The sequence below is a fragment of the Drosophila albomicans genome, chromosome 3 (assembly GCF_009650485.2).
Source record: "Drosophila albomicans strain 15112-1751.03 chromosome 3, ASM965048v2, whole genome shotgun sequence".
Classification (NCBI taxonomy): Eukaryota; Metazoa; Arthropoda; class Insecta; order Diptera; family Drosophilidae; genus Drosophila; species Drosophila albomicans.
Genome location: NC_047629.2, coordinates 12151311 through 12175085, shown reverse-complemented (window position 1 = coordinate 12175085; position 23775 = coordinate 12151311). Strand labels below are relative to the sequence as shown.

The following is a 23775-nucleotide window of genomic DNA, read 5'->3' as shown; positions in this document are numbered from 1 at the left end:
TTTGTAAAACAGAAATCAATCTTAGCTATAAATATAGTGCTAATCCAAAGTTTTAAGAATAACCTTCACTTATTTTAAAAATTGTTTTAGATTATGTCTATTCTCTGTAGCAAGTGATAAATTCCGTCTGAGAATTACCCAGAATTTTTTATCAGCGTCAACTGTCTAGGCGATATAGTCAAGTTCATCTGCTTGTTTGTCTAATTGAACAGTTAGATCTCAGAAATAGAGAAATATAGAACAAAAATGTTTTGCGAGCACTTGGTATATTAATATGCCATATATACATTTCGGTGTAGTTTAATATTTGATGTATATTAAATTGGCATACTTAAATAATAATACCTCACGGTATGGTATGTTAAAGAAAATAGGTATATCGATTCGGTATATTTAACAAATAATACTGTATTGTTTAGTATATTCCAGTATTTTTGGTATATTAATTTGGTATAATTTTAGAATAAAATCACACCGTTTTGCTTTTACTTAGAGCAAGTAGCGGGTATCTCACAGTCGATCACACGCAATTGCTTTCTTACTTGTTTGGGAAGGAGGATTTGGTTTTTGGCCTAACTGTTAACCGTTAGCCACATTTGCCAAACGTGTTGAATACTGTGAGGTGTGTGGCCCGTGGCATTGATGGCCATTGAGTGTGGGTGGTGTGATGTGACTGGGAGTATTTTGACTTTTGACAGCAACACATACTGAATACGGCAGCAGTATGTGGCCACTTAAGCAGCCACAGACATTGCGCCACTTAATGTGAGCAGACGCCTTTCTTGGCTTGAAGGAATGATGGAGCTCTCTCTCTCTCTCTCTCTCTCTCACTGAGAGCTTTCACATATGCTCGATAAGTCAGGAGTGCTGTGGTAAATAATTGGCTGACTTATTGCTTGACTCATTGGATTAATTGACACATCGAAGTTGAAGTCGAAATCGATATTCGTATTTGTTCTTTCAGCTGTGGAAAATGTCGCTTGATTCCACGCTAAAAGCCAAAGCTGAATCCAACAATCAAAATATTTGTTCGCTTTTGTATGTGGATATGTGTGTGTGTCGTGTGTGTCGCGTGTGTGCTTGTGTTTGTGTTTATATAATATAATTTACGATAGTTGCCCCTAGTTACGCTGGGCACAACAACAAGAATTCAACTGAACTGAACTGAACTGAATTGCACAGCAAAAGGTTCCGCCTTACATTTTGTTTGTTCATTTGGTCTCCTCAAATTTTATTTGAGCTCTCAACGTTGTTGCCTTTATTAATCCTTTGTGTATTTTTATTTTAATCATGAATTATACTGCCACAAGCACAAACATTGTTGCTGATTTATGTTAACTGCAAATTGCATGCTCTTCTCTCTCTCTCTCTCCCTCTCTATCTTTGCCTTCTTTCTCTTTGTTTCTGAGCACTTTAGTCTTTTTTTGTTACTCCCTCACATGATTTTTATTCATTACATTTGAGCTTGTTGCTAAAACAATGTTTACTTTCATTTATTCGTAGACAGTTTCATTTGCCAAGTGTATGCTCAATCCAAGGGCTCACTTCGCAACCAACAAGTTAAGTGTTGACTTTGCTGGGAATATGGAATATGAGTACTTATTGTAATTCTCATGGATTAAATGCATTATGCTGCTTCACAGCTGCTCAAAACTTTGAAACTGTGAAATTTAAATAATTGTCAACGCTACCAAAAAGTTACTCAGTGTCAAACTGCAATCGGATTTATGAAGCGAAGGAATAACTTAGGATGAAAAGGATTAAAGCTTATTGTAGTAATATCTTGGGAAGATTCTCGATTAAACAAGGTTCTATATTTGATATTCGTTTATTAAAATTGTAATATTTTTTCTAAAGAATATACTAATATATGCTCAGTCGAATATCTTGGGAAGATTCTAGATTAAACAAGGTTCTTTAAGAGATATTCATTTATTAAAGTTTGTAATTTTATTTTATTTATTGTCATCACAATCAAAATAGGAAATCGGAGAAAAAACTAGTAGACAAATTCTACATAATTTAATAACGACCTTCATTACCTGATATATATTTTTAATATGTTCTAACAATCAATTAACTTGATTGGTATACAAGGAAATAGGAGAACATAGATATATTTTTCATTAAATTGTAAACCCTTCTTAATTAATAACGACCTTCTGCACTCGTTATGCTGTTATTAGTAAAATTATTGTAGTAATTTATTAATTAGCTTGCTTGTCACACAAGGAAATCAGAGCAAACAATAGAGAACGTCCTTATGGAATAGTTGATATATTGATGATTGCTTTACGAAGTAATTCTGAATTGGAGCAAATGCTAACATGCAACTTGCAACGATAGCATGTTTATTTTTTGAGTGGGGTGAACCCCGAATCCCGACAGGGGGAAAAAATAATGTTAAGAAGTAAAAGCCAATCGATTTCGAGGTTGAAATTCGATTTAATTCGATTCCGTTGTCTGGGGAACACGACACCAGGTGGAGCAAAGCCAAAGACGAAAAAAAAGGGGAACGAATTGAACGTGGGAGTTAAGAAAACAGTATAACACTTCAAAAGTCCTAAGGGTGTCGATTCTGTGAAATGTGATTGAGAATTAATGCACTCTTTAGCTGAGATTGTTATGAAATTTTCAAATTTCTTGTTATCGATGAAAGTGCACGAAAATCTAATGAAAAATATTAATCTTGTATCGCAAAACGCCTAATTTAAATTGTTGTTTTATGAAAATACAATTATTTCTCAATTCAACCTTTTTCTTTTTGCGTCATTTCATTTAAAATAATTGTAAAAGTATTCAGTTATTTATAGAACCAATTAAAATTCTTTTAAAGTTTTTTTTTTGGCAATATCGTAAATGAGATGTCATATATAAGCAAAATATTTCATCATGTTTTGTCTAACTAATTTAATTCTATGTTGAAATTAGCTTCATTTGTGATTATATGACTCACACATTTTTTTGTGCACAGCCATTTTATAAAGATTTTCTTTTCAATTTGTTGTGAAATATAAAAAGAAATGTGCATTCAGCATTCGCATAAATATTTATATACTCGCATACATTTCAATTGAGAGTGAATGTGTGAGCATTGCCACCTACCTGTTGTTCCATCTTCTGATTGCGGCTGCTAATTGCGGACATTTTGCACTGGGCTTTTGGATGAGGATGCTGCTTCTGATGATGATGACGATGGTTATCTTTGTTGTTGTAGTTGTAGTTGTTGCTGATGTGCTCGTTAACAAGCTTGAGCACAACTGAGAAATGTTTGCTTTTTCTCGCTCAACTATGCAAAATCTGAGAACAAAACGTGAGGTATTTAACAATTTCCCCAATGACGCGCCAAGACGCTCAACCAAATGTGCAATGTACTTATGCGCACACATATGTGTTGAGTGTGTGTGTGCGATGCTGACAGCTGCTGTGCAATGTTTGTTGAAAAGGAAATTTATTTGAAAGCAAATGAATGCAGCAAAACAAAAAGCAAAACTAAAACTGAAACTCAAGGCACGGCACGGAAGCAGAATACGCGTTTCTCGTGCTCATTCTCGTTCTGTTTCTGTTTCTCGTACATCTGGCAGAATGAATGCCGCAAAAACCAGCTCAAAATGTGGAAGGACTGCAACAACAACAAAATCACACACACACACACACACACACACACATATATAGTAATACACACACATGTGCATAGGCATAAGCACACCTGGTTGTGTGTAGCACCCTTACTTCTAGTGTAGTTGTTGTTGGTTGTTATTTGCTGTTTGTTTTATTTATATTTATATTCATATTTGTAGTTTTAGTAGTTGCAATCCAAACTCTTCCACACGCGACAATAGATTACCCATACACATACGTATTTACTTTTGTGTGTATGTGCTTGTCGCAATAACCGGCATGCGATCCAATTATGTTTGGTTTGTTGTGGTCGCCGTTTCGACGAATATTTATTTCGTTGTTTGCCTTTTTGCGGCGGAAAGCGCGAGTAATTTTGTTAAATACCTTTTTTTCAGCGTTTGGCTCAATTAGCTTTCTATATTTGCACTAGTTCACCATTCACACATCTCTATGCATTAATGCACATACGAGGCGTTAATTTTTTGGCGCGTATTTTGCTTTGGCAACGCGGCAGAACGAAACGCTCTCCGACAACAGCGAAGCGACCACACGGAAACGTTTCAAAACAACAACTGACTGACGGCACCGAAAGCGGTCGTCGTGGGTCACGAAAACTGTGTGCCACTGCCAATGAAACGTTCTGGCAATGAAACAGCCAACCGACAGGACTATACTATTCTATACTGTTCCTTGCATGCATTGTAGGGAGAGAGAGAGTGTCTACATTGTTTTGCTCTCTTAGTCAGCACTCTCCTCTTCATATTACTCGCTCTTCTTTTACTTGGTGACTTCAGTCCGAACTCTATGCACGAAACACGCGACTAACTTCGACATCGACTTCGCCTTTAGCTGCAGGCCTAACTGCCTCTCTCTCTCTCTCTTTCGTTGGCATGCACGACAGATGTGCAGTGCTTTCCTATGAACCTTTGCGCGAACTATGGAATGATAGAATTACGCTTGTTTGTGTGTGTGCTCATATGCAGTTGCATTTATGCATGACTCAATAATTGTTTGAGCTGCTTATTAGAATTAGAATGCATGGAATAGTTGGAATAGTTGTCGTTGCTCCAGGCGACACACCCTGTAGTCGAGTTGTGAGTGTAGACAAACAGAATTAAGCACACATGTCGTGAAAGCCTAAAAGGTGTCAAGGCTTAACATGCGACAATTGAAGAGTTGGCAAATCCTTGATCAACAGCTGTGCTCATGTGTGTAAGAGAGAGAGAGAAGAGTTAGAATATCAAAGCTGTGTGAATAAGCAACCCTAGCGCAGGATTTAGATTTTGCACACACGCAAGGACAAATTTAAGCTTCTATCGATTGTATTGTGTTTGGGGATTATCATTTCGCTATTCGCATTTCGATTACGAGGCAATTTTGCCAATCGATTCACACAGAACTGTGTATTATCGGATTTGAAAACTATTTATTGAATTTAATGATGCACTTTGGTAATGTACAAACAAGTTAGAAAGCTACAGTCGAGTGTGCTCAACTGTGAGATACCCGCTACCCATTTTGAATAAAAGCAAAATATTGCGGTATTATTCACAAAATATACCAACATAATATACCACAAAAATACTTTAAAAATATATGTCAAATGGTATATTTGGTATATTGAAATGGTACTACATTCAAGATCTACTATAGAGTGCAAAATATACCAGATTGTCAGCCAAAGCAACTAAGTCCCCTAGTAAGTATGCGTTTGTGTTACAAAAATATTTCTTTAATAACTTCGAAAATGTTTATCTGATCGCAATCAAATTTTCAGGAATCACAAAGACTATAGTTATTATTGTATATACCAAAATTCACTTTAGCTTTAAAATTATGCTTATTATTCAAGTTTTGTCGATTTTTGGGGGCAGAAGTGGGCGTAGCATAAATTTGAAACAAACTTGATCGGCGTGCAAATATAATAAATGCTGTCGCAAAAAGTAGAGCTGTATCTCTTATAGTCTCTGAGATCTAGATGTTCATACGGACAGACGGGCAAACGGACATGGCTAAATAGTCTCAGATGTCGACGCTGATCAAGAAGATATATATATACTTTATAGGGTCGGAGATTCCTCCTTATTCCTGCTTGCACAAAGTTACAATACCCTTTGACCCTTTTGGGTAGCGGGTATAATTATATATTTTTCCTGTATTTCCCTTCATTATATTTTATTATACGAAACAAATCGCATATGATTATAGATTTATTTGTATACGTATATATTTTACACTAAATTATTAGAGAAACAAATAAATAGGCTCTTGCTGGAGCATAAATTCGCTTTCATTTTTGTCATTTGTAAATTTGCTTAAAATTAGTTAATCTTCAGGCTCAAAAGACTCCCCATGTAAGCCTCCTCGAATCCTTGCTCAAAGAGTCAAATGCGATCTCAATTTCCATTCTTTGGCTAGAAGAATCTGTATTTCTTCTTTGGAGCCTCAGCTACTGGCACAACTGGTGGACTTATTGGACGTCTGGGCGCCAATGGGGGCGGACTATCTCTCGTGGTGGTTGCGGGCGAGAGGGGGCGTGGAGGCCTTAGTATCGATGTCAGGGGCGGTTGCTGACGCGAATTTGCAGCAGCTCCATTTCCGCGCGACTCGTGACCATCCTCCTCGATGCGTCCCAGGCGAGAGCCATGCACCGAGGCCATCTCCGATGGAGTCTTTATCTGAGAGCCGTCGTCATACTCACTGGCCATGCCCATGCCGATGGTGGCACCCACCTTGGCACTGGCAGCCTTGAAGTGATCGCTGAGCTTGATCTGCACCACATTGATGAACATGGAGGTGAGGGCGAGGCCAAAGATCAGATAGATCATGCTGAGCATCACGTAGAAGGGATTGCTGGGCACCATGTCGCCAAAGCCAATGGTGGACATCGAGATGAACACAAAATAGAAGGCATCCATCACTTTCCAATTCGGCTCCAGGATGTATGCGTACATTAGGCTGCCCAGAATAATGTAGGTGACGAGCAGCAAAGTGGCCACCGAGATGGGCAAATTAAATTCATCGTCCACCTCAAAGGTCTCCGGATACGGCGATGTCGGTGTCTCCGGATGCGATGTGCCCAGTGATTTGCCCGCCTCAGCATCAGGATCATCATCGACTCGCGACTCCTCGTCGTCTACAGCGTCGGATTTGCCAAAGAACATGCTCGGTCGTCGGGCCATGTCGTACATCGTGTTGATTCCGGTCATCGCGTCCCGGAACTGTTGCTGCTTTCGTATGCGGCGGCAGGAGCGAGTGTAGTAAATACGCCTCACATATACCCATAAGAACTTGACGCTTCTTGTGAAAAGCTTGCCCAGATCGGCGAGCACAATCAAGAACAACGGAATGCCAATGATGGCGTAGACTATGGTCAGTATGCGTCCCATATATGACTTCGGTGTTATGTGACCGTAACCTAAGTGAGACAATGAAAAAGGATTTAAGTTCAAATTCGTTTCGTAAATTTTAAAGACTTTTAGCTTATAATAAAAAATTTGAAGAATTCAAATTAGTTATACAATATTATTTCATTGAATGTAAATTAATTTATTATCTTAAAATTGTATTCAAATTCCCAACCACACTAATGATAAACTTATTCAAACTTATTTATGATTAAATAGATTTATCAATTCATTTTATGAAAATAAAATTAGTTAGAATCACGTTTTTTCATAAAAAATCCAAAAGTAAAAAATTCTACTACAAGAATTATTCCAAACAATAAAATTTGAATATTCTTCGCACAGTACTAAAACTAAAGCCTAATTAAAAATATTTGTCAATAATAAGTAAAGAGTAAAACAGATAAAGTAGAACTATTATTTTTGAAGACACAAAATCTAAAATCACATGAAAAATATAATTTTATAATTTTAAAATTGATTTACGATATAATAATATTTTATTTTCTATATCGTAATATTTTTTTTATTTTATTTTGTACTTATTTTAAATAAATAAATACCAATTTTAAGAGGCGTAAGCCAATCCTTGAGGCTCTTAATCAAACTCTCTATGGAATTAAAACTTTAATGAACGCATTTCAAGAGAATTCTTCAAACATTTTGACACTTCAGTTCATTGAATCTTTCACGTTTCATTTTCGTTTATGTTAATTAGCTTTTGTCATTTTAGCAAGCTTTCACGCCTTCAATGAGTTGTCAGTGACAACTTGTCACCCTTTTAATGAGCTTTCGCGCTGAGCTTTACCTATTGTTGTGATGACGGTCCAGCAGTAAATGATGCAATTGACAAAATTGAAGGACTTCTGACCGGGAAATCGACGCAGACCCAACTCGGCCAGTGCATTGAGCTCATCCTCGAACTTGCGCAACTTCTGGCGAGCCAAGGACTTCCAGTCATCCTCTCTACAGCAACAACAACGAATGTTTAATTACACACACGACAATCAAACGGACTTTAACTGTCAAATAAGTACCTTAAATTGTGACTAAAAGTCCAAAGTTGTTCGATAAAGTCGCGCTTCACCTTCCGCACCTCGCATTTGTAAATGTCCTCCGACGCACCCTCCGTGTATCGAAATAACAGACCTCCGAATCCCAACAACAGCATCAGCAATATGAGGTGTCCAATGCACTCGTTGCGCAGCTTTCGCATCTCCTCCATGCGCACGGGATAATCCAGCTTGAGGCGACGCCACTCGTGAACCGCCTCCAAGCGGAAGTGTCTCAAAAATGCACGCGACATCAACTGCTCGGGATTAGCGACTTGATTTAACTGCACCAATTCTTCGATTGGTTGCTTGCGTCTAAACAGATTGCTCAGACGTTGCAGCAACGATGGCTTCTTCTCTGGTTGCTGCTGCTCTGTCACAAGTGGCAGTGGCTGCAACTCAGCTGCAGTTGTTTCCTCTGCAGCCGGCAACTCTTTGCTGCTCTCGGGTTGAGTTTCCGGCAACACTTCCTCCAACTTGGGACGCTCCAAGCTTGGCGTACGTTTGCTTCGTTTGGGTCGCTCCAGACTGGAACTGCGCTTCGTCTCCACTTGCGTCTTCTGCTCGCTCTCCTGCGGCACTTTGAGGCTATTGCTGCGCCTCACACGCTCCACACCCAGACTCCTAGCCAACGCCGCCTCAGCCGCTGCGGCTTTCTCCGCCGCCTCAACGTAGGCACGACGCAGTTCTGCGCGTTGCTCTTCCTCGCTGAGCTTGGGTTTTAGCGGCGTTGCCAGCGGAGTTTCACCCACCTCCACGTATTCCTGCTTGCGGTTAAATTCCTCCACCGCTGCCGCACGCTGCTCTGGAGTCTTGGAGCGTCGCTGAGGACGCACCGGTGACAACGAGTTATTCCGCGACACAGAACGACGCTCGGGCGGCTTTGGCGCCACCTGTTGTGTGGGTGGCGGCGGTGGAGCGCCACGTATCGGAGCAGCTATGTAACCTGTTGGAGGTGCAGTGACCTTGCGCATTGTTGGCTTAAGCCTGGCATGCTGTTCCTCGGCGGTGTCCGCATCCGAGGAACTGAACTGTGTGGAGGACTCTTCGTAGCCGCTGCTGCGATTACGTAGCCGCACTGTGGGCGCCTCGTTGCGTTGCAGCCGCAGACTTTGCACTAGGCGACGACGCTCCTCCTCGTCTTGTGGCAACTGAAAACCGTCGCTGATCTTGCGATAGTTCTGCAGCAAACGTTTGCGTTCCTCATGATCCAGCTGCTGGCGATGACGCAACTTGTGCTCGCGTTTCTCACGTTCAAACAATCGCTTCTCGGCATCGAAGCGACGTCGCTCATCTTCGAATCGGAGCATATTCTGCTCCAGTCGAGTGAGCGCATTGCTTCCCCGCTGCATCTGCTGCTGTTGAGCTGTGTAGGATTGTGAGCTGCCTGTCAGCTCGCTCTCGCTGGACTCCATCTCCTTGTGACGTGGCGAGGACAGACTGCGGTGCTTGATCAGCTGATTGGCATCGGGACTGCTCAGTTTCTCCGCCTCACGCGGCTGCGATTGACTTCGTGCCGCATTTCCGGCAAAGTTCTTGTCACGACGCCTCAAGATCTTGCTCTCGTGGGCGGACATCGCACCCGGCGGACGAATCTGCATGCTCACAACCTGCGGCTGTGACTGCTCGTCATCATCCCAATCCCGATCCCGCTGCTTCACCTGTCTGCTGGCATCGGGTGTCTGTTCCCGCTGACTTCGACCCGGACGACGTCGATGGCGCAGCTGTCGAGATCCAGAGGCCACATCAGTTGCATTCTCCATCATCTTCTATAGAATTTTTTTTTTCCTCAATACTTAGTTCTCGATTTATGTTTAACGCGTGTGTGTGTGTGTCTATCGCATGGCTCTATTTATAACTCGTGTTCATATTTTGACCAAATTGACCGTATGGAAAAAGTATTTGAAAATGTAATTATATCACTTTTGCCTGCAAATTTTCTTTTTATAGCTGGCATTCGACCCTTTTCACTCGATTTACGCGAATTTTCCCTTTTTGCACATTAATATCACATATATAGAAAGATAATATATCATTTATACGACGGGTTGACTAATGCCTAGTATATATCTATGGCATATATATTTATTATATATATATGCTTGTTCTATTCTAGCACACGTCGCGTCGCGTCGCACACTCGGCTGCGACGTCGTCTGGTTTCGAACTGAAAAGTATTCAAAATTCTTGTATACAACATTTTGAAATGATGTTTAGAACAGCCAACAGCTGTTTCTCTATCTGCTGTATCTCTTCTTTTGATTTTTTTTTGTTTTCCATATCTATAGCTGTGGCCGCCACTGTTTGTTGCTTTCAACTAGATTTTCTATTTTCGTACTTGTTTCGCTCAATTAAATAATACCACTTTTATTACTTACTTAAGTCTGGGCATTTGTATTTATTGCCCATAAAAAGATTGCCCAACATCCATCAAAACAAATATATTTATTTGTGTAGCGGCTTTTATGGTTTTTCAGGTTGTTCACACTTTGCTGCCCACGACTGTCTGCAAAAGCTTTAAGCTCGCTGCAATAGATGGCGCCAAAGTTGAACTCAACATTAAAAGCTGCATTTGCCAGCACTGTATTTGAAATGTAACGTCACTTTGCATTTGTGTAGATACAAATTTATTAATTAACAGAAATTTATGAATTTCCAAATTGATTTAATTTCGAATAAATTTCACACACTTTTATATTATAGTTGTAATATCAATGAATTGGTCATTTTATTAGTCAACATTTGCTAGCACTGTTTTTAAATCATTTTGCATTTAAGTAAATAAAAATATGAAGAATTTATTTTGAATTTAATGGCAACTATTAATTGGAAAAAATTTTAAAATATTCAATTTCATATTCAATCAATTAAACGAACATTTCTTTGTAGAAAGGTGAATAAAAAACATCAATGTATTTTTAAGAAAGTATCAAATATTTGATTAGTTGCTCTAATTGACAAAGTGATTTAAAATACAATAAAATTACTTTGTATTTTAAGCTTGGATTTTTTGAACTTCTGCATTTAATTGAATACACGAATTTCTTTCAAACGTTCTTTAACTATTGATCAAAAGACATTTATGTAGGTATTCCAAAAAATTTTAAATATACTTCATACACTTTTATAGTATAGCTAAAATGTTATAGTTGGTAATTTCAGTGCATTTTTGTATTGGAGTGAAAAATTGAATAAATCAACATTTATTGTTTTTTTTTTTTTTGCATTCATTTTGAACCATTAACAAAATTTAATCAGTTAGTTTGTTAAAGTATAAATCGAAATAAAAAGAATATTCTTGCGTTGTAAAGTTTTAATATACCTAACTGATTCTAACTAAATCAATAGTCTTAAAACCTTTTCTTCTCCCAAAAATGCTTTCGATGCCAACATAATTTTCTGAGTTTTGAGTTCAATGAATTGCTTTTTGAGAAAATAAATGATGACGCTATATTTAACCGAATCTGGCGCCTTTTTCCGACATGTTCTTAAAATACCAAAGATTAACTACTTCCAATTCATTGTCAACGAAGATTAATGTTCTTACTAAGCACCCAAGATATTTTCGCCAACGACAACCAAAAATGCTATAGACACATGGACATGGACAGTTTAGTCTGTCTGGTATTTATGATATCCCCCTTAACCCATTTGTATACTAATTAAAAACATGTTCTGCTCGATATTTGGTGGACGTCAACAGATTTTTGGGGGAATTGAAAAACTGAAACAGTAATTGCAATTTCCTTTGGCATCGACCTTGTTGAGTTGTGTTGCTGCTCATAAACAAAACTGTTTAAATTAAATAAATCACACTCAGTATTAAAAAGTATCGAAATGGGCTTCTCAACTGTATTTATTTAGCACATTCAAAATCTTGATCAGATCACGATCCATGACGTAAGTTCAAAGATTTTGGCACCAAGTGCAAATGGATATGCATAAGAAATTAATATGCAAAAAACCGTTCAATATATTGAAAATATTCTATGTAGATTTTATTTAAAGCACTTGCTAAAGACGTGCCTGCGTGACTAAACCCATCGAAATCGACCACTCGGGGCGTATGCGCAATATTGCGTATACTTCTCACTTGATGACGGATCGAATTCTGAATTCACAATAATTTCACCGATTTGTTGTTTATTTATTTTTATTTGCTGAGATTTAATTCCATAAAATTTGGCAATTGGATTTGCGAGCATGTTCCAACATCGGTTGATGATTATTGGCCATAATAGTTTGTGAACGAGGACATAAACATTTTCGGGTACTTTTAATTCATTCATTATTGAACATATTTGCAGGCCATAAAATCACTCGGCGAACGGGAGAATACGTTTGCTCATAAATATCAAACAAACAACGAAATACGAATTAGGTGAAAGCAATTATTTGGCTAAGAATAAAATTCGTTTTAAATTCTTTATTCACGACGATGACAATCTTCCAAAGAGTGCTGATTATTGTCTGTCGACCGCATATAACAAATATTCATACATATGTGTATACTATGCTCAGTGTATAGTATAAATATGAGTTTTCTTTTTTTTTACCTCTCTCTGTATAAATAACATTTTCATCCACATTCTCGGTTCGTGCGTACTTTTGCTGGCGCAAGGAAAAACAAACGGAAACTATTTCCATTTTTTGTGTCACATTCTTATTTTGAATTTTTGAAGAAAATGTTGACAAGTTCTTAATATATATATATAAATAGGCTGATGAGTACTCACATACATGCCAAACCAAAATTCTATTTTATATTGGGTATATAATCAAAGCTTACCGATTGTCGTGTAGATGGTGCAACTGTAGACCATTGCATTCCAGAATGACCAACTAACTTGATTCTTTATAGTATTGTTCTCTATAATGCCAAAGTCTAACAGCGATTCTACAGCAGCCCTGTGACTTTGAAGAGCACCACGTACTTGGCCTTTGAATATGGTATTATTTATCTAGCGTTAAAGATAAATTTGTTATTATATGTTTGTAAATTCAAAGTAATCACTTACTGCATGTGTCTTCAGATCAATTTTCAAATCGTGCAATTTTTCAAAGAACAGGTTCTGTTGGACCTGCCAATCTATCAATGTCTCTTTGTTCACTGACGGGGGTACATCTGACAATATAGAAAAATAATGACTATAGGTCTTGCATTTTAATATAATCTTAAGAATTTAACTACAAAATACAAGTATTTTTAATCGTGTTTAAGCAGTTGAACTGAGTAAAAAAATAAATAATGCAATATTCAAGTGTCTTTAACTGTGAGATACCCGCTACATATTTTCAATAAATCCATAATCTTTAAACATACCGAAAATACACTGCGAAAATACTGAAATATACTGGATAATATATTTTGTGTAAGCTATTGTGGTATATTTTGATTTCTATGATATATTTCGAATGTATAATGTCATAAATATAGCATCTATGGCATTCGGTGTATTTTAATATATTTGTGGTATATTATTTGGTATATGTTAAGAATAATACCGCACTGTTTGCTTTTATTCAAAATGGGTAGCGAGCAAAGTTGACTGTACCTTTCTTAAATGTTCTCGTTTCTTTCATTACATTCATATTTGAATCCTTTTTTATTTGTTCTAAGAGCAATATATATTCCATTTTTTGAAATATTGTAGTTTAATGTCTATCATATTCTAAATCAATACAATTATTTTACCAATGAAAATACTTTACTTTTTTCTTTACTTTTTTATATTATTTTCAACATGTCTTCTTTAACTATTGTAGTTTAATATCCATATTATATCTTATCATATATAATATACTATATTATTACATATTTGTGTTTTTTAGTGGAACAAAGCATTATGCCGTAGCACATGTTCTGCTAAGTTACAAGCTTATTTCTGCACTGATTTTTCCTTCAATAAATAACATATTCTATGTACTATATATGCAAAAATCGAATTACCATATACGCCAGGTAGCATTTTTGAAATGAAAAATGCAAAAGGACATTGACTGCAGCAAAGATGAGCTCAGAACGGAAATGATCGCAAAGATCCCCCCTGTTAATCTCTACCTTCCTGGTAATTAAACTTAATCATCTTTGATAATTGTTTATACTAAAGATGCTCGCGTGGCGAGTGACTCATTTGATTGTTGTCTATCTATTCATTCACCTGGTCTACTACGGATTCGTTAATTTGTATATTGTCAGAAGACATCAAAAACTCGACCCGATTACAGATAAACATACGTATGTATGTATGTATGTTGAATGGTATTTGTATATTCTAGTTTACTGTTGGGTTTGGTTCTAGTTTTTGAGAAAACAATTGCCGAAGAGCTTGATAAGCAAACAAATCATCGGCTGCGTAATTTACGAGTTTGCAAGTGGCTCAACACAAATATCTGATATTCATTTATCTATTCCCTTTTCTTTTGCAGACTCACATTCAAATTGTTGAAATAGCAGAGCTCCAACAATGTTGTAGAGGGCGAGGACTAACAGTAGGAAGATGTGCGTGAACCATCGCTTCGACAATTTGCTAACTTTATTGTAAAGTCCAAAGCTGAACTTCTCGCCGACACTCAAGCCCGATTTGGTGAGATCAAGAAAGCCCTCATAGCCCTTGGTCATAAAATTGGCCCCATCGAAGGGATTCGCAATGGGCGGCCAATAAGGACCAGATGGTCCAATCCCTGTGTGATTCGACTGTGCGGTGTAGGGACGCTGTGACTGAGGCTGTGCACTCGGCGGCATTGAGCCACCTCCGCCATGGATGTTATATATATTTATGCGAGGCGGACGATTCGAGCGCCTCGAAGGCGGAGGTGTGCTGGGCGTCGGTGTCTGAGTCTGCATCTCGGAGGCGATGCTGCGCTTCACTTTATATTTGTATTATTATTTTTATGGATATAGGAACTTAGATGGTTCACTTTTTGTGTATCAGTCGATTGTTTTCCATACGCGAATTCGCACAAGTATTTTATTTTTAATTCTATACAGCACAAATATATTTCCTTCGCGTTTCGTCGCGTCGCGTAGCGTTGCGATATTAGCGCCGTTCGAATATAGCGTATACGAATTTACTGCGGATCGCTTCCATCCGCCTCGTTCTTGATTTAAAGTGAAACTAAGGCAGCAGCCACAGCATGTTCACAGCATGAATGTCTCTGTGTGTCCGGCGCGCAAATCTCGGCATCTCGAGGGAACAACGAAGCGATGAGCGAGCACTATGACGACACCAACACGGGGGGGGAATCTTCGTCATCATCATCATCATCATCATCATCATCATCCGAATCGGCATCGACATTTCATGAGGTCACCAGTTTGACCACATTGCGACGTGATTTTTGACTCTTCGCTTACTGATCTCTTAATGATCTTTGTCTAGCAGCAGCAGCAGAAGGTTTAGAACCCCACGAGTTAAATATTTTTTTTTTCATTTCTATGCCAGTTAATTATTGTTTATTTTTGGAGCCGCGTCGCAGCACAAATTATTTTAATTTTACGCGGCAGCTAATGCGTAAATTTCTCTTAACTTAATATTTGTTGAGGGGCAACTGCAAATCGCTGTTTGTACAAATGTTTTGCCATTTATTTGCCAGCGCTTGACACTAATGAATTAAATTTAAATTTTTCTTCGTATACATTCTTGGAAACCAAAAAATAAACTTATCACACTCATGCCAAGCACCAAACTTAAACGTCAGTACGCTGAATAGATATCCTATTATTGGAGCAACCCATTTGCCAACCCATAAATAAAAATGTTGTTTTAAATAACTTATTTAAAAAATAATATATCACTTTTTTAAATTGAGATTGTTCTCATTAAGATATAGTTTATTATTATGAAAACTATGCAGAAACAGAATTTTGACTGAAAGACAGACTGAAAGTTTTATCGCTTTTGTCAAGTCTACGCAATTTTTTTAATATGTGTATGTATTTAATGTTATATTTTTTTGTGGGTCACTTATTTGATAAGTTTTTGGTCTATAAACATTCTTATACCTGCTACCCATAGGATAGGAGAGTATTATAGTATAACTTTGTGCCTGCAGGAAATGTATGTAACATAAAGTATATATATTCTTGATCAGCATCAACAGCCGGCACGATCTAGCCATGTCCGTCTGTCTGTCTGTCCGTATGAAACACTAGATTTCAGAGACTATAAGAGATAGAACTATAATTTTTTCGAAAGCATTTGTTATGTTTGCACGCAGATCAAGTTTGTTTCAAATTCTTTCCACGCCCACTTTCGCCCCACAGATTGACAAAATTTTAATAACAAGCGTAATCTTAAAGCTAAGTCGCGAATTTTGGTATATAAAATAATATCTATAGTCTTTGTGATTCCTAATCTGGTTGCGATCATATACAAATTGTGGGAATTATTAAAGAAATACTTTTGTATGGGCAAAAAAGCCTCCTTACTAGGGGTCTTAGTTGCTTTGGCTTACAATCTGATATATTTTACACTCTATAGTATATCATATATGTAGTACTATAGCAATGTACTAAATTTGCAATTCGGTATATTTTTTTTTGTATTTTTGTTACATATTATTTTGGTATATTTTGAAAATAATACAGCAATAATTTGCCTGTGTTTTATTCATTAAAAAGAGTAAGACTGTTTGAGTAGAAGATACCTGCTAATTAATATATAATATTAATATTAAAATATACCGACAAATATACCCAAAAAATACTACAACGAACCAAAAGGTACTACTTAATATACACCAAATTGTAAAAAATACGGGAAAATACTACCATATAATAAAAGGAATATTTCGTATATATCACAGAACACAAAATATTATACAAAATTCCAAATTGTCAACCTCAGAAATTAAGACCCGACTTATTACGTTGATCAAAAATACATTTATTTTATATGATCTGCCTATTAGATGCATTTGGCGCAGAGTTTAAATACCTTTCTGCTCTATAGATACCGTGTATAAATATGTGTTATTTAAATGGGAATATTATTGTAGAATTTTTTCGCAATAACTTTTATGTTTATCAACCGAAAACATTGATATATATATGTATATACACTTAGTTCTTTAGAATTTAAGAAGAATTCTTCATAATGATTTATGTTGCCCGTCGAGCAAATTTACAATACCCATTTTTATTCATTCACAGGGAATAGCACTTAAAATATTCATATTCCTCAAAATATTTGTGTTTATTACCCAAAATGTTGTTGACTTGTGTAGTTTCCAGACAGAGACATCAAGTCATGCCATGTCTACGCCAACGTTCTGCAAATAATCTTTTATGATGCCAGCTGGTAACTTTAATAGTTTCCCAATTGCCAAGACATTAAATCGTACACATTTTCACCAGGTATTTATTGTATTGAAGGGTTTTTTATTTGTATATGGTTGGAATATTGCTCCAGCGAGCGTACAGGTTGTCGATTTGTATTATTGATGAACAATTCGTAAATAGATTTGTAACAGATTTGCACAAACTTGAACAGTTTACCAATTCCAACAGCAACAATTGTCAATATATACGATATATTAATAATATACATGCATTTATAGTATTGTTTGTTTTGTATATGATGTGTATGAGTATGAAAATAATAGATTAAATGCTATTACAGATATTATATATATTTATTGTAGTCATTAATAAGTTCATGTATTGTATGTAAACTGTTCCTGGTTTGAAAGCTCGCATTTATGTATTTATGTAACTAGCTTAGGTATGTCTAAGATATTAAGATTAGAGAAGAATATCAACTTTACAGCGAATTAGATCGAATCGTTCGAATATCATAAAAAGATTTTTGTAAATTTTACTCACAGTCCTTAAATTTGTATATTATAGTTTTTGTGTTTTGTTTTTTATTCTGATTATTATTACATGTTATATAATATTTTGACTTGCACAAACAATTTAAACTCGAACTATGTATGATACTATGTTGAAAAGCCTTTAAAGTAATCATTTTGAAGATCGATCGCGGAGTCGAGTCTCCCACTCGTTTCTTTGGATCCGAGTACTCGTTACTCTCGTACTCTTTTTAATCGCTTCTCGCTATGCATTAACGAGTGCTGGCGAATGAGTGTGGAGACTGTTTCTTTTTTTGGGATGGGGATGTTTTGCATTCAGAATGGTTTATTGTTTAGTATTACACTAGAGAGCATCACTAGACAAAAGCACTTGGAGTCATGATCAGCATGTTGCGCTGTTAACTAACAGCGTTTGCTCTGTTAATTAACAGCGCTTTTATTTGAGCGCCTCTTTCACTCGCTGCTCCCACTCGGCGCGTCGCTGAAGAATGCCCTTGAACTCGCCCACTGTCGCCGAGCGTTCAATTGCCTTGGTGGGCGTGGCTTCTGTCTCTGCCTCAACTGCAGTTGATTTTACAGTCGCGGCGACTGTTGCTGTTGCTGTGACAGCAACAGTTGCTGGCGTTGCCTGCTTCAGCTGCAGCGAGTAACGCTCGTTGGCCGACTTAACGCTCGGACTGTGGCTCTGACTGTTCGCCTTGTTGTTGGCCACATTCGTGTTGTTGTTGCGCACATTGCTGACCTTGATGGGCGGCAGATTGGCCAACTTTTGTCCGGTTGGCTGTTGGTTGTTATTGAGATTGCGAAAATCGGCCACCGAGCTGCGATTGCTGACACTCGATTGCGTCTGAACGGGCGCATGACTTTGTGCGTGATTTCGTGGCGTCTCCAGACTAAGCTGTGCTTCGTACTTGGGCAGCATTTTGTCGAGCTTCTCCTCGCTGTTGGAATGATTCTCCTTGTCGCTGTCAACGCTCTGGCTGCCATTGGTGATCTTCTTGTGCGTGGCCACCGCCACCTGAGCCATGGCCACCGCATCGTCATCCTTGACTTTAAGCGAACGCCGAGCAAAGACTTTCATCAGCTCCGGTGTGCCATCCTCCTGACTGTTGGCAGCAGCAGCAATTGGCGTTGCAGTTGCTGTCAAACTGTTGCTGTTGCCATTGTTGCTACTGGCAAAAGATTTCTTGCGCAGCACCACAACATTGCCATTGGATTGATCCCCGGGCGAAACGGGAGTCACAGGCGTCACTGGACTGACTGGCGAGATGGGAGAGACTGGAGTGGCAGCTGCGGTTTCAGTCTTGCGCTGCAACTCCTCGTTGATGGACTTCTTGCGCTCATAGCGCAGCTCGACCAGCTTGCGATCCGTCTGCGCTTTATCCTCGTTGAGGAACAGACGCTTGCGTTCCTCCAGCGAAAAGCGATTGCTCTGCACGCTGTCCACAATCTCGACTGGCTTCTTTGGTGTGCTGGGCGAGGCAGCAAGCAGCTCGCTACTGCCAGCGCTGCTCCCCGAACTGGTGCTCACATAGCTGGAGCGCAAGCTGTTGGCGCTAACAGCGCGCTGTTGTTGGCTAATACTGTGAGGTGTGGTTGCTGCTGCTGGCGATGGCGACGCTGGAGTTGCCATCTTCGTTGGACTGCGCTCCACAATCTGTATGCTGCCAGTGCTGTCGCCACTTAATCGCCGCATACTCAGATCATCGCTACTCTGGCTGCGCTCAGCTGGCGACTTCACATTCTTGGCCAGCACCAGATGATTGGACTTGTTGTGCAGACGCGCCTGATCTACGCGATTCAGCTGGATCTTCATGAACTCGGGCTGTGTCTCAGCTTGAGTTGTTGCTTTGCCTGGCGTGCTGGGTGGACTGCTCGCTGGCTTCGGCTCCTTGATGGCTATGCTTGTGGTCTGCTTCAGCTCAAGTACCTTGGGTCGCTGCGGTGGCTGCTGCTGCTCCAAGCTGACTTGCTCATTTACCGCACCCGATTTGCGTAAGACGCTTATCAACGGCGACTTGACAATCAAATCAATGTTCTGCTCGATCTGTGAGATGCTGGTGGAGCTGGCACTGGGAGTGGGATGTGGATTCGACACCAGCAACGTGGTGCTGCGCTGTGGCGACAGCTTCGCCGGACTGGGCAACTTGCCCGTGGACTCGGCGCGCGCTTGCAGCAACTTGTTGTCGTTGATCTCGAAGCCCAGCGAGGCGCACTTGGCACTCGGCGACATGGGCGACATTGGGGACATCGGGGACTGCGGCGACGGCGATGACAGCTGCTGTTTGCTGTAGTACGAGGCTGGCACACGGAAGCTGATCGATAGATCCGGCAAACTGGGCATATTGTTGTGCACGGCCAACGCTTCGTGAGCGCTGCTCTCGCGCTCCTCCTGATAGTTGCGAAAACTGCGCGATTTCTCCACCATCTTGCGTTGCTTCTCCTCGTAATAAAGTGGAGACGGTTCATCGGTGCTCGTCTCCAGCGAATTCGAGGAGCTCGAGTGCTGTCCCATCGAGTCACTCGAACGCGACAGCTTCTGCTGAAAGGCGCTGAGTCCCACAATGCGTGGCTTGCGCTCAAAGTGTGTGGAAGTCGTTGTCGTTGATGTTGTCGTTGCGATCTCCGTTGTCTTCAACTGCGTCTGCTCGCGCACCAAAGCCGTGGATTGGAAAGTGTCGTTGCCACGCGACTGCTTCGATAGCAGACTGGTCACATCGCTGGCTGTGTTCTCGTGCTGCGCCAGCTCTTGGGGCAGATAACGTTGCCTTGCCGCAGGCCCAGACTTGGGCTTGACCGCTGTCGGCGGCTGTGGATGCACTCCATAGTTGCTGACCATGGCATTGAGACCGTGTTTGCCCTCCTGTTGGATCTCCCGCTTGATGTTCTGACGCGTCTCCTGAATGTGCTGCTCATGCGATGTGGCGCTCTTCGATTTGTTGGGCACTGGGATGGGTTCGCGTTGCGTTGCCTCCAGGCACGATGTGGAGATCTGAAGCTTCTTGGCCACATTGTGTGTGGCATCGAGATCTTCGACTCCATCGTTGGCACGCGCAATGCTGCGCTTCGAATTGCGTTGCATCAGGCGACGCAGAAAGCCGGGATCCGAGTCCGATGGCTGGCTGCTGATGTCGTCGCCATCGGTGGAGGATTCGCCGCGGCCATCGAACAGGGAATTGGCCGCCTTGAAGGTCAGTGCACGCAGTCCAAAGGCGGACGAAGATGTTGTCGATGTGCTCGAAGTGCTTGTCATGTGTTGCTCGCTTTTGTTGTTGCTGTTGCTGTTGCTGCTGTTGCTGCTATTGATTGTGGTGATTGTTGTTGCCTTCTTCTGCTCGATTGTCTTGCTACGCATGTGAGAACTAGAAATGGAGCTGGAGTTGGAAGTAGAAGTGGAGTTGGTGGCAGTGGCAGTGACGTTGCTTGTGGCAGTCAAACTGCTGCCCGGCGGGAGAGAGCGTGTTTTGCTCTTAAGATCGGTTTCTACAAAGAGTGAATATTAATAAAGAAAAGTTCATTTTATAGGTCTCAATCTTAAACTCACCTTTGACAGCCCTAAGGCTGGGATTTTGCAGCTGCGTCTGTCCAAATTTGGCCAACTCCTCATTGGCCTCCGGTATCGAAGACTACAACAGAGATAGAAAAGTTGATTATGTGTATATTTAGCATTGTATTATATTCTATGGTATCTTTTAAATGTAGTACTATATCAAATATAGCTTTTAGTATATTTTTAGTATTTTTGCGAGCACTCTGGACTGCGCCTTTCTTACTTGTTTTAATCTAATTCTATTTTTCATAATTTCTTTATAAGTTTCGTATTTTTTATTTACTTTTTCTTAACTTTTTCATTGAAAAAGCATTTTAAACCACGACCAGTAAGAATATTTTAGTATTGGAAGAATTAGAGTCTTCAAGTGAAACAATTAACATTTCAATTCTTAGACAATAAAAATTGGAAAATATTTTAGCATTTGAAGAATTCGTTAAAATTAAAAAATAGCTTCCAAAAATATTACCATTTGCTACAAGAAATGTGTAGAAGTTTTTGAGTAAAATAGAGCAGAGGAAAATATACGAAAATTTAGACAACTCATAAACAAAAGAGAAGATTATAGAGTGCAATAAAGAACAGAATGAGACCTGCATTGATTTTTATAATAAGTAGCCCTAATTTTTAAGAAAAACTCTTAATAAAATTAAAGGAAAATAGCCTAAGGGTAGAAAACAATGATGTAACAGAGATGCTAACCATAGCTTAACTAGCTAATCACACGTTAAAGGGAAACCCTTAAGAAACTCAACCATATGTATAAAGAACTCGCAATAATGCTTATAAGATCAATGGAACTTTTAGGGATAGCTTAACGAGGGAGACAGAAACTGATTTAGAAAAACTCAAATAAGCAAGGTAGAAAACAATGATGTAACCGAGACACTTACTATTACTTAATTGCCAATTCAAACTTTAAAGTAATAACACTTCCTTTGACACTCGACTTACCTCAAGAGTTCTCCTGTGCTGCCGGCTGGGACCCTTCTTCTTGGCCGGCCTGATGGCCATCTTGTGCTTGGCCGCCGCATGCGACAATCGCTGACGGTCCAGACTGACGCCATCCACTTGCTCATCGGGTGCATGGGAGCGCAGAATGTCGGAGCTCATCGACTTACACATCAGCTGTCTATGGCTTTGGCTGCTGTCCTCGCCATCGGTGCTGTTGGAGCTCAGCAGACTCAATGAGGACACCTCGTGACCCTGAGTGGCGACTCGAGACTGATAGCCAGCTGTCTTGCGACTCTGTCCGGCGGCTGCATGACGCTGTGGCGACGCCGGACTGCGAGGCAGACCCAAATCCTCATCAGAGGCATCCGGACGATTGCGACGCTTGCGCAGAACATCGGTGAGCTCCGCCTGTAAGTAAAAAGTAAAGATAAAAGAGCAGATTAGTAAAGAAAACAGTGCTTAGATTGTTGGGAAATATCGTTTGAAGCTCTGTTAGGGATTAGGGCTTTACCCAGCTCTTCCAGCGAAACACGAGACGCGCTCGCAGGCAGCTGCGACTGAGGCGGCTCTCTCCTCCTGAGGAGGAGCCATTCAGTCGCATCTTGAAGGGATTCTGTTTAAAGTCAATCATTGCGAGTGCCTCGTCGCAAGGCAGAGGCACCAAATGAAGCGCTAATTGCAAATTGTTATTCACATTATTCACATATTATTCATATTGATTGTGTCTTGTGGCTTGTGCTTGTACATTCAACACTCTATGTGCGCTTACCGAGAACGACAGCTGGAAGGGATTGCCCTGGACTGGCTTGCTGCGGGTGCCCGCACTTCCGGCTACCATTTCGAAAAACTATTGACAGTGCTTGACAAAGCTTTCTTTGCCGCCCGCTCTCACTCTCGCACTCTCTTGTAATTAACTAATAAGGGCTATTGTTGTGGTGCAGACACGCGATCTGTTAGATTTCACTTTCATGCAACACACTGTGCGGTGCGGCAAGCGAACGTTGTGATCAGCTCCAAGTGCAACGTGCAACTGAGAAAACAAACGAAGACGTCGCAACGCAGGGCAAGACGCAGACAGACGGACGGAACGCAGGCAGCAGGCCGCAGATGTAGTTGCACCCTCGACAGATGCAACAGCAACATGCCACAATTATAACAACAGCAATGCGACGCTTGTGAAATGGCATCGTCGTTGCCGCCGCCACCGACTTTTTACCTAGTCCAACATAATTGGGCGCAGGGCAGGCAGGCAGGCAGACAACAACGCTCTCTATGTAGACACTGGGAATCTGTTTATTGTCATCGCACAATCACAGCAGCAGCAGCAGCAACAACAACTGCGGCGTCGTTAGCATATTTCAAGGGTACGCCTCGA

General features: G+C 40.0%; 3 protein-coding genes across 5 annotated transcripts in view; all 3 read right to left on the bottom strand.

Annotated features, from left to right (window-relative positions):
* LOC117571282 (protein king tubby) overlaps positions 1-4224 on the bottom strand; it is a 30671-nt gene extending 26447 nt beyond the window's left edge. Inside the window, exons 1-2 of the mRNA XM_034253344.2 lie at positions 3733-4224; positions 3106-3300 (exon numbers count right to left, since the gene is read on the bottom strand). Coding sequence (XP_034109235.1) covers positions 3106-3147 — 42 coding nt within the window. The 5' untranslated portion in view covers positions 3148-3300; positions 3733-4224. The remainder of the gene's footprint in view (positions 1-3105; positions 3301-3732) is intronic.
* Positions 4225-5818: 1594 nt separating this feature from the next.
* Positions 5819-15204, bottom strand: LOC117566699 (TWiK family of potassium channels protein 7). 2 transcript variants are annotated; one of them, XM_052004588.1, is made up of 4 exons: positions 14516-15204; positions 13099-13205; positions 12870-13041; positions 5820-7039 (listed from the first exon to the last, which is right to left on the bottom strand). In XM_052004588.1, the coding sequence occupies exons 1-4, from the start codon at positions 14925-14927 to the stop codon at positions 6036-6038; spliced, it is 1695 nt and encodes a 564-aa protein (XP_051860548.1). In that variant the 5' UTR covers positions 14928-15204; the 3' UTR covers positions 5820-6035. The 2 variants fall into 2 exon arrangements, with proteins under 2 accessions (XP_051860547.1, XP_051860548.1); XM_052004587.1 differs by lacking the exons at positions 12870-13041; positions 13099-13205; positions 14516-15204 and adding exons at positions 7837-7994; positions 8066-10246 and having other exon boundaries at positions 5819-7039.
* A 2244-nt stretch (positions 15205-17448) lies between these two features.
* Positions 17449-23775, bottom strand: part of LOC117571279 (mucin-4) — a 38981-nt gene continuing 32654 nt past the window's right edge. For both annotated transcript variants that reach the window (XM_052006138.1, XM_052006137.1), the window contains exons 7-9: positions 22401-22808; positions 21441-21522; positions 17449-21379 (exon numbers count right to left, since the gene is read on the bottom strand). In XM_052006138.1, the coding sequence (XP_051862098.1) occupies positions 18333-21379; positions 21441-21522; positions 22401-22808 (3537 nt within the window). In that variant the 3' untranslated portion in view covers positions 17449-18332. The remainder of the gene's footprint in view (positions 21380-21440; positions 21523-22400; positions 22809-23775) is intronic.

Excerpts from the sequence above, each read along its gene's own strand:
- LOC117566699 (XM_052004587.1), bottom strand. The coding sequence starts at position 9,846 with ATGATGGAGAATGCAACTGATGTGGCCTCTGGATCTCGACAGCTGCGC. Across the intron at positions 7,995-8,065 it reads ACTTTTAGTCACAATTTAAG|AGAGGATGACTGGAAGTCCT; the intron begins GTACTTATTTGA and ends TTGTTGCTGTAG. Across the intron at positions 7,040-7,836 it reads GACCGTCATCACAACAATAG|GTTACGGTCACATAACACCG; the intron begins GTAAAGCTCAGC and ends TGTCTCACTTAG.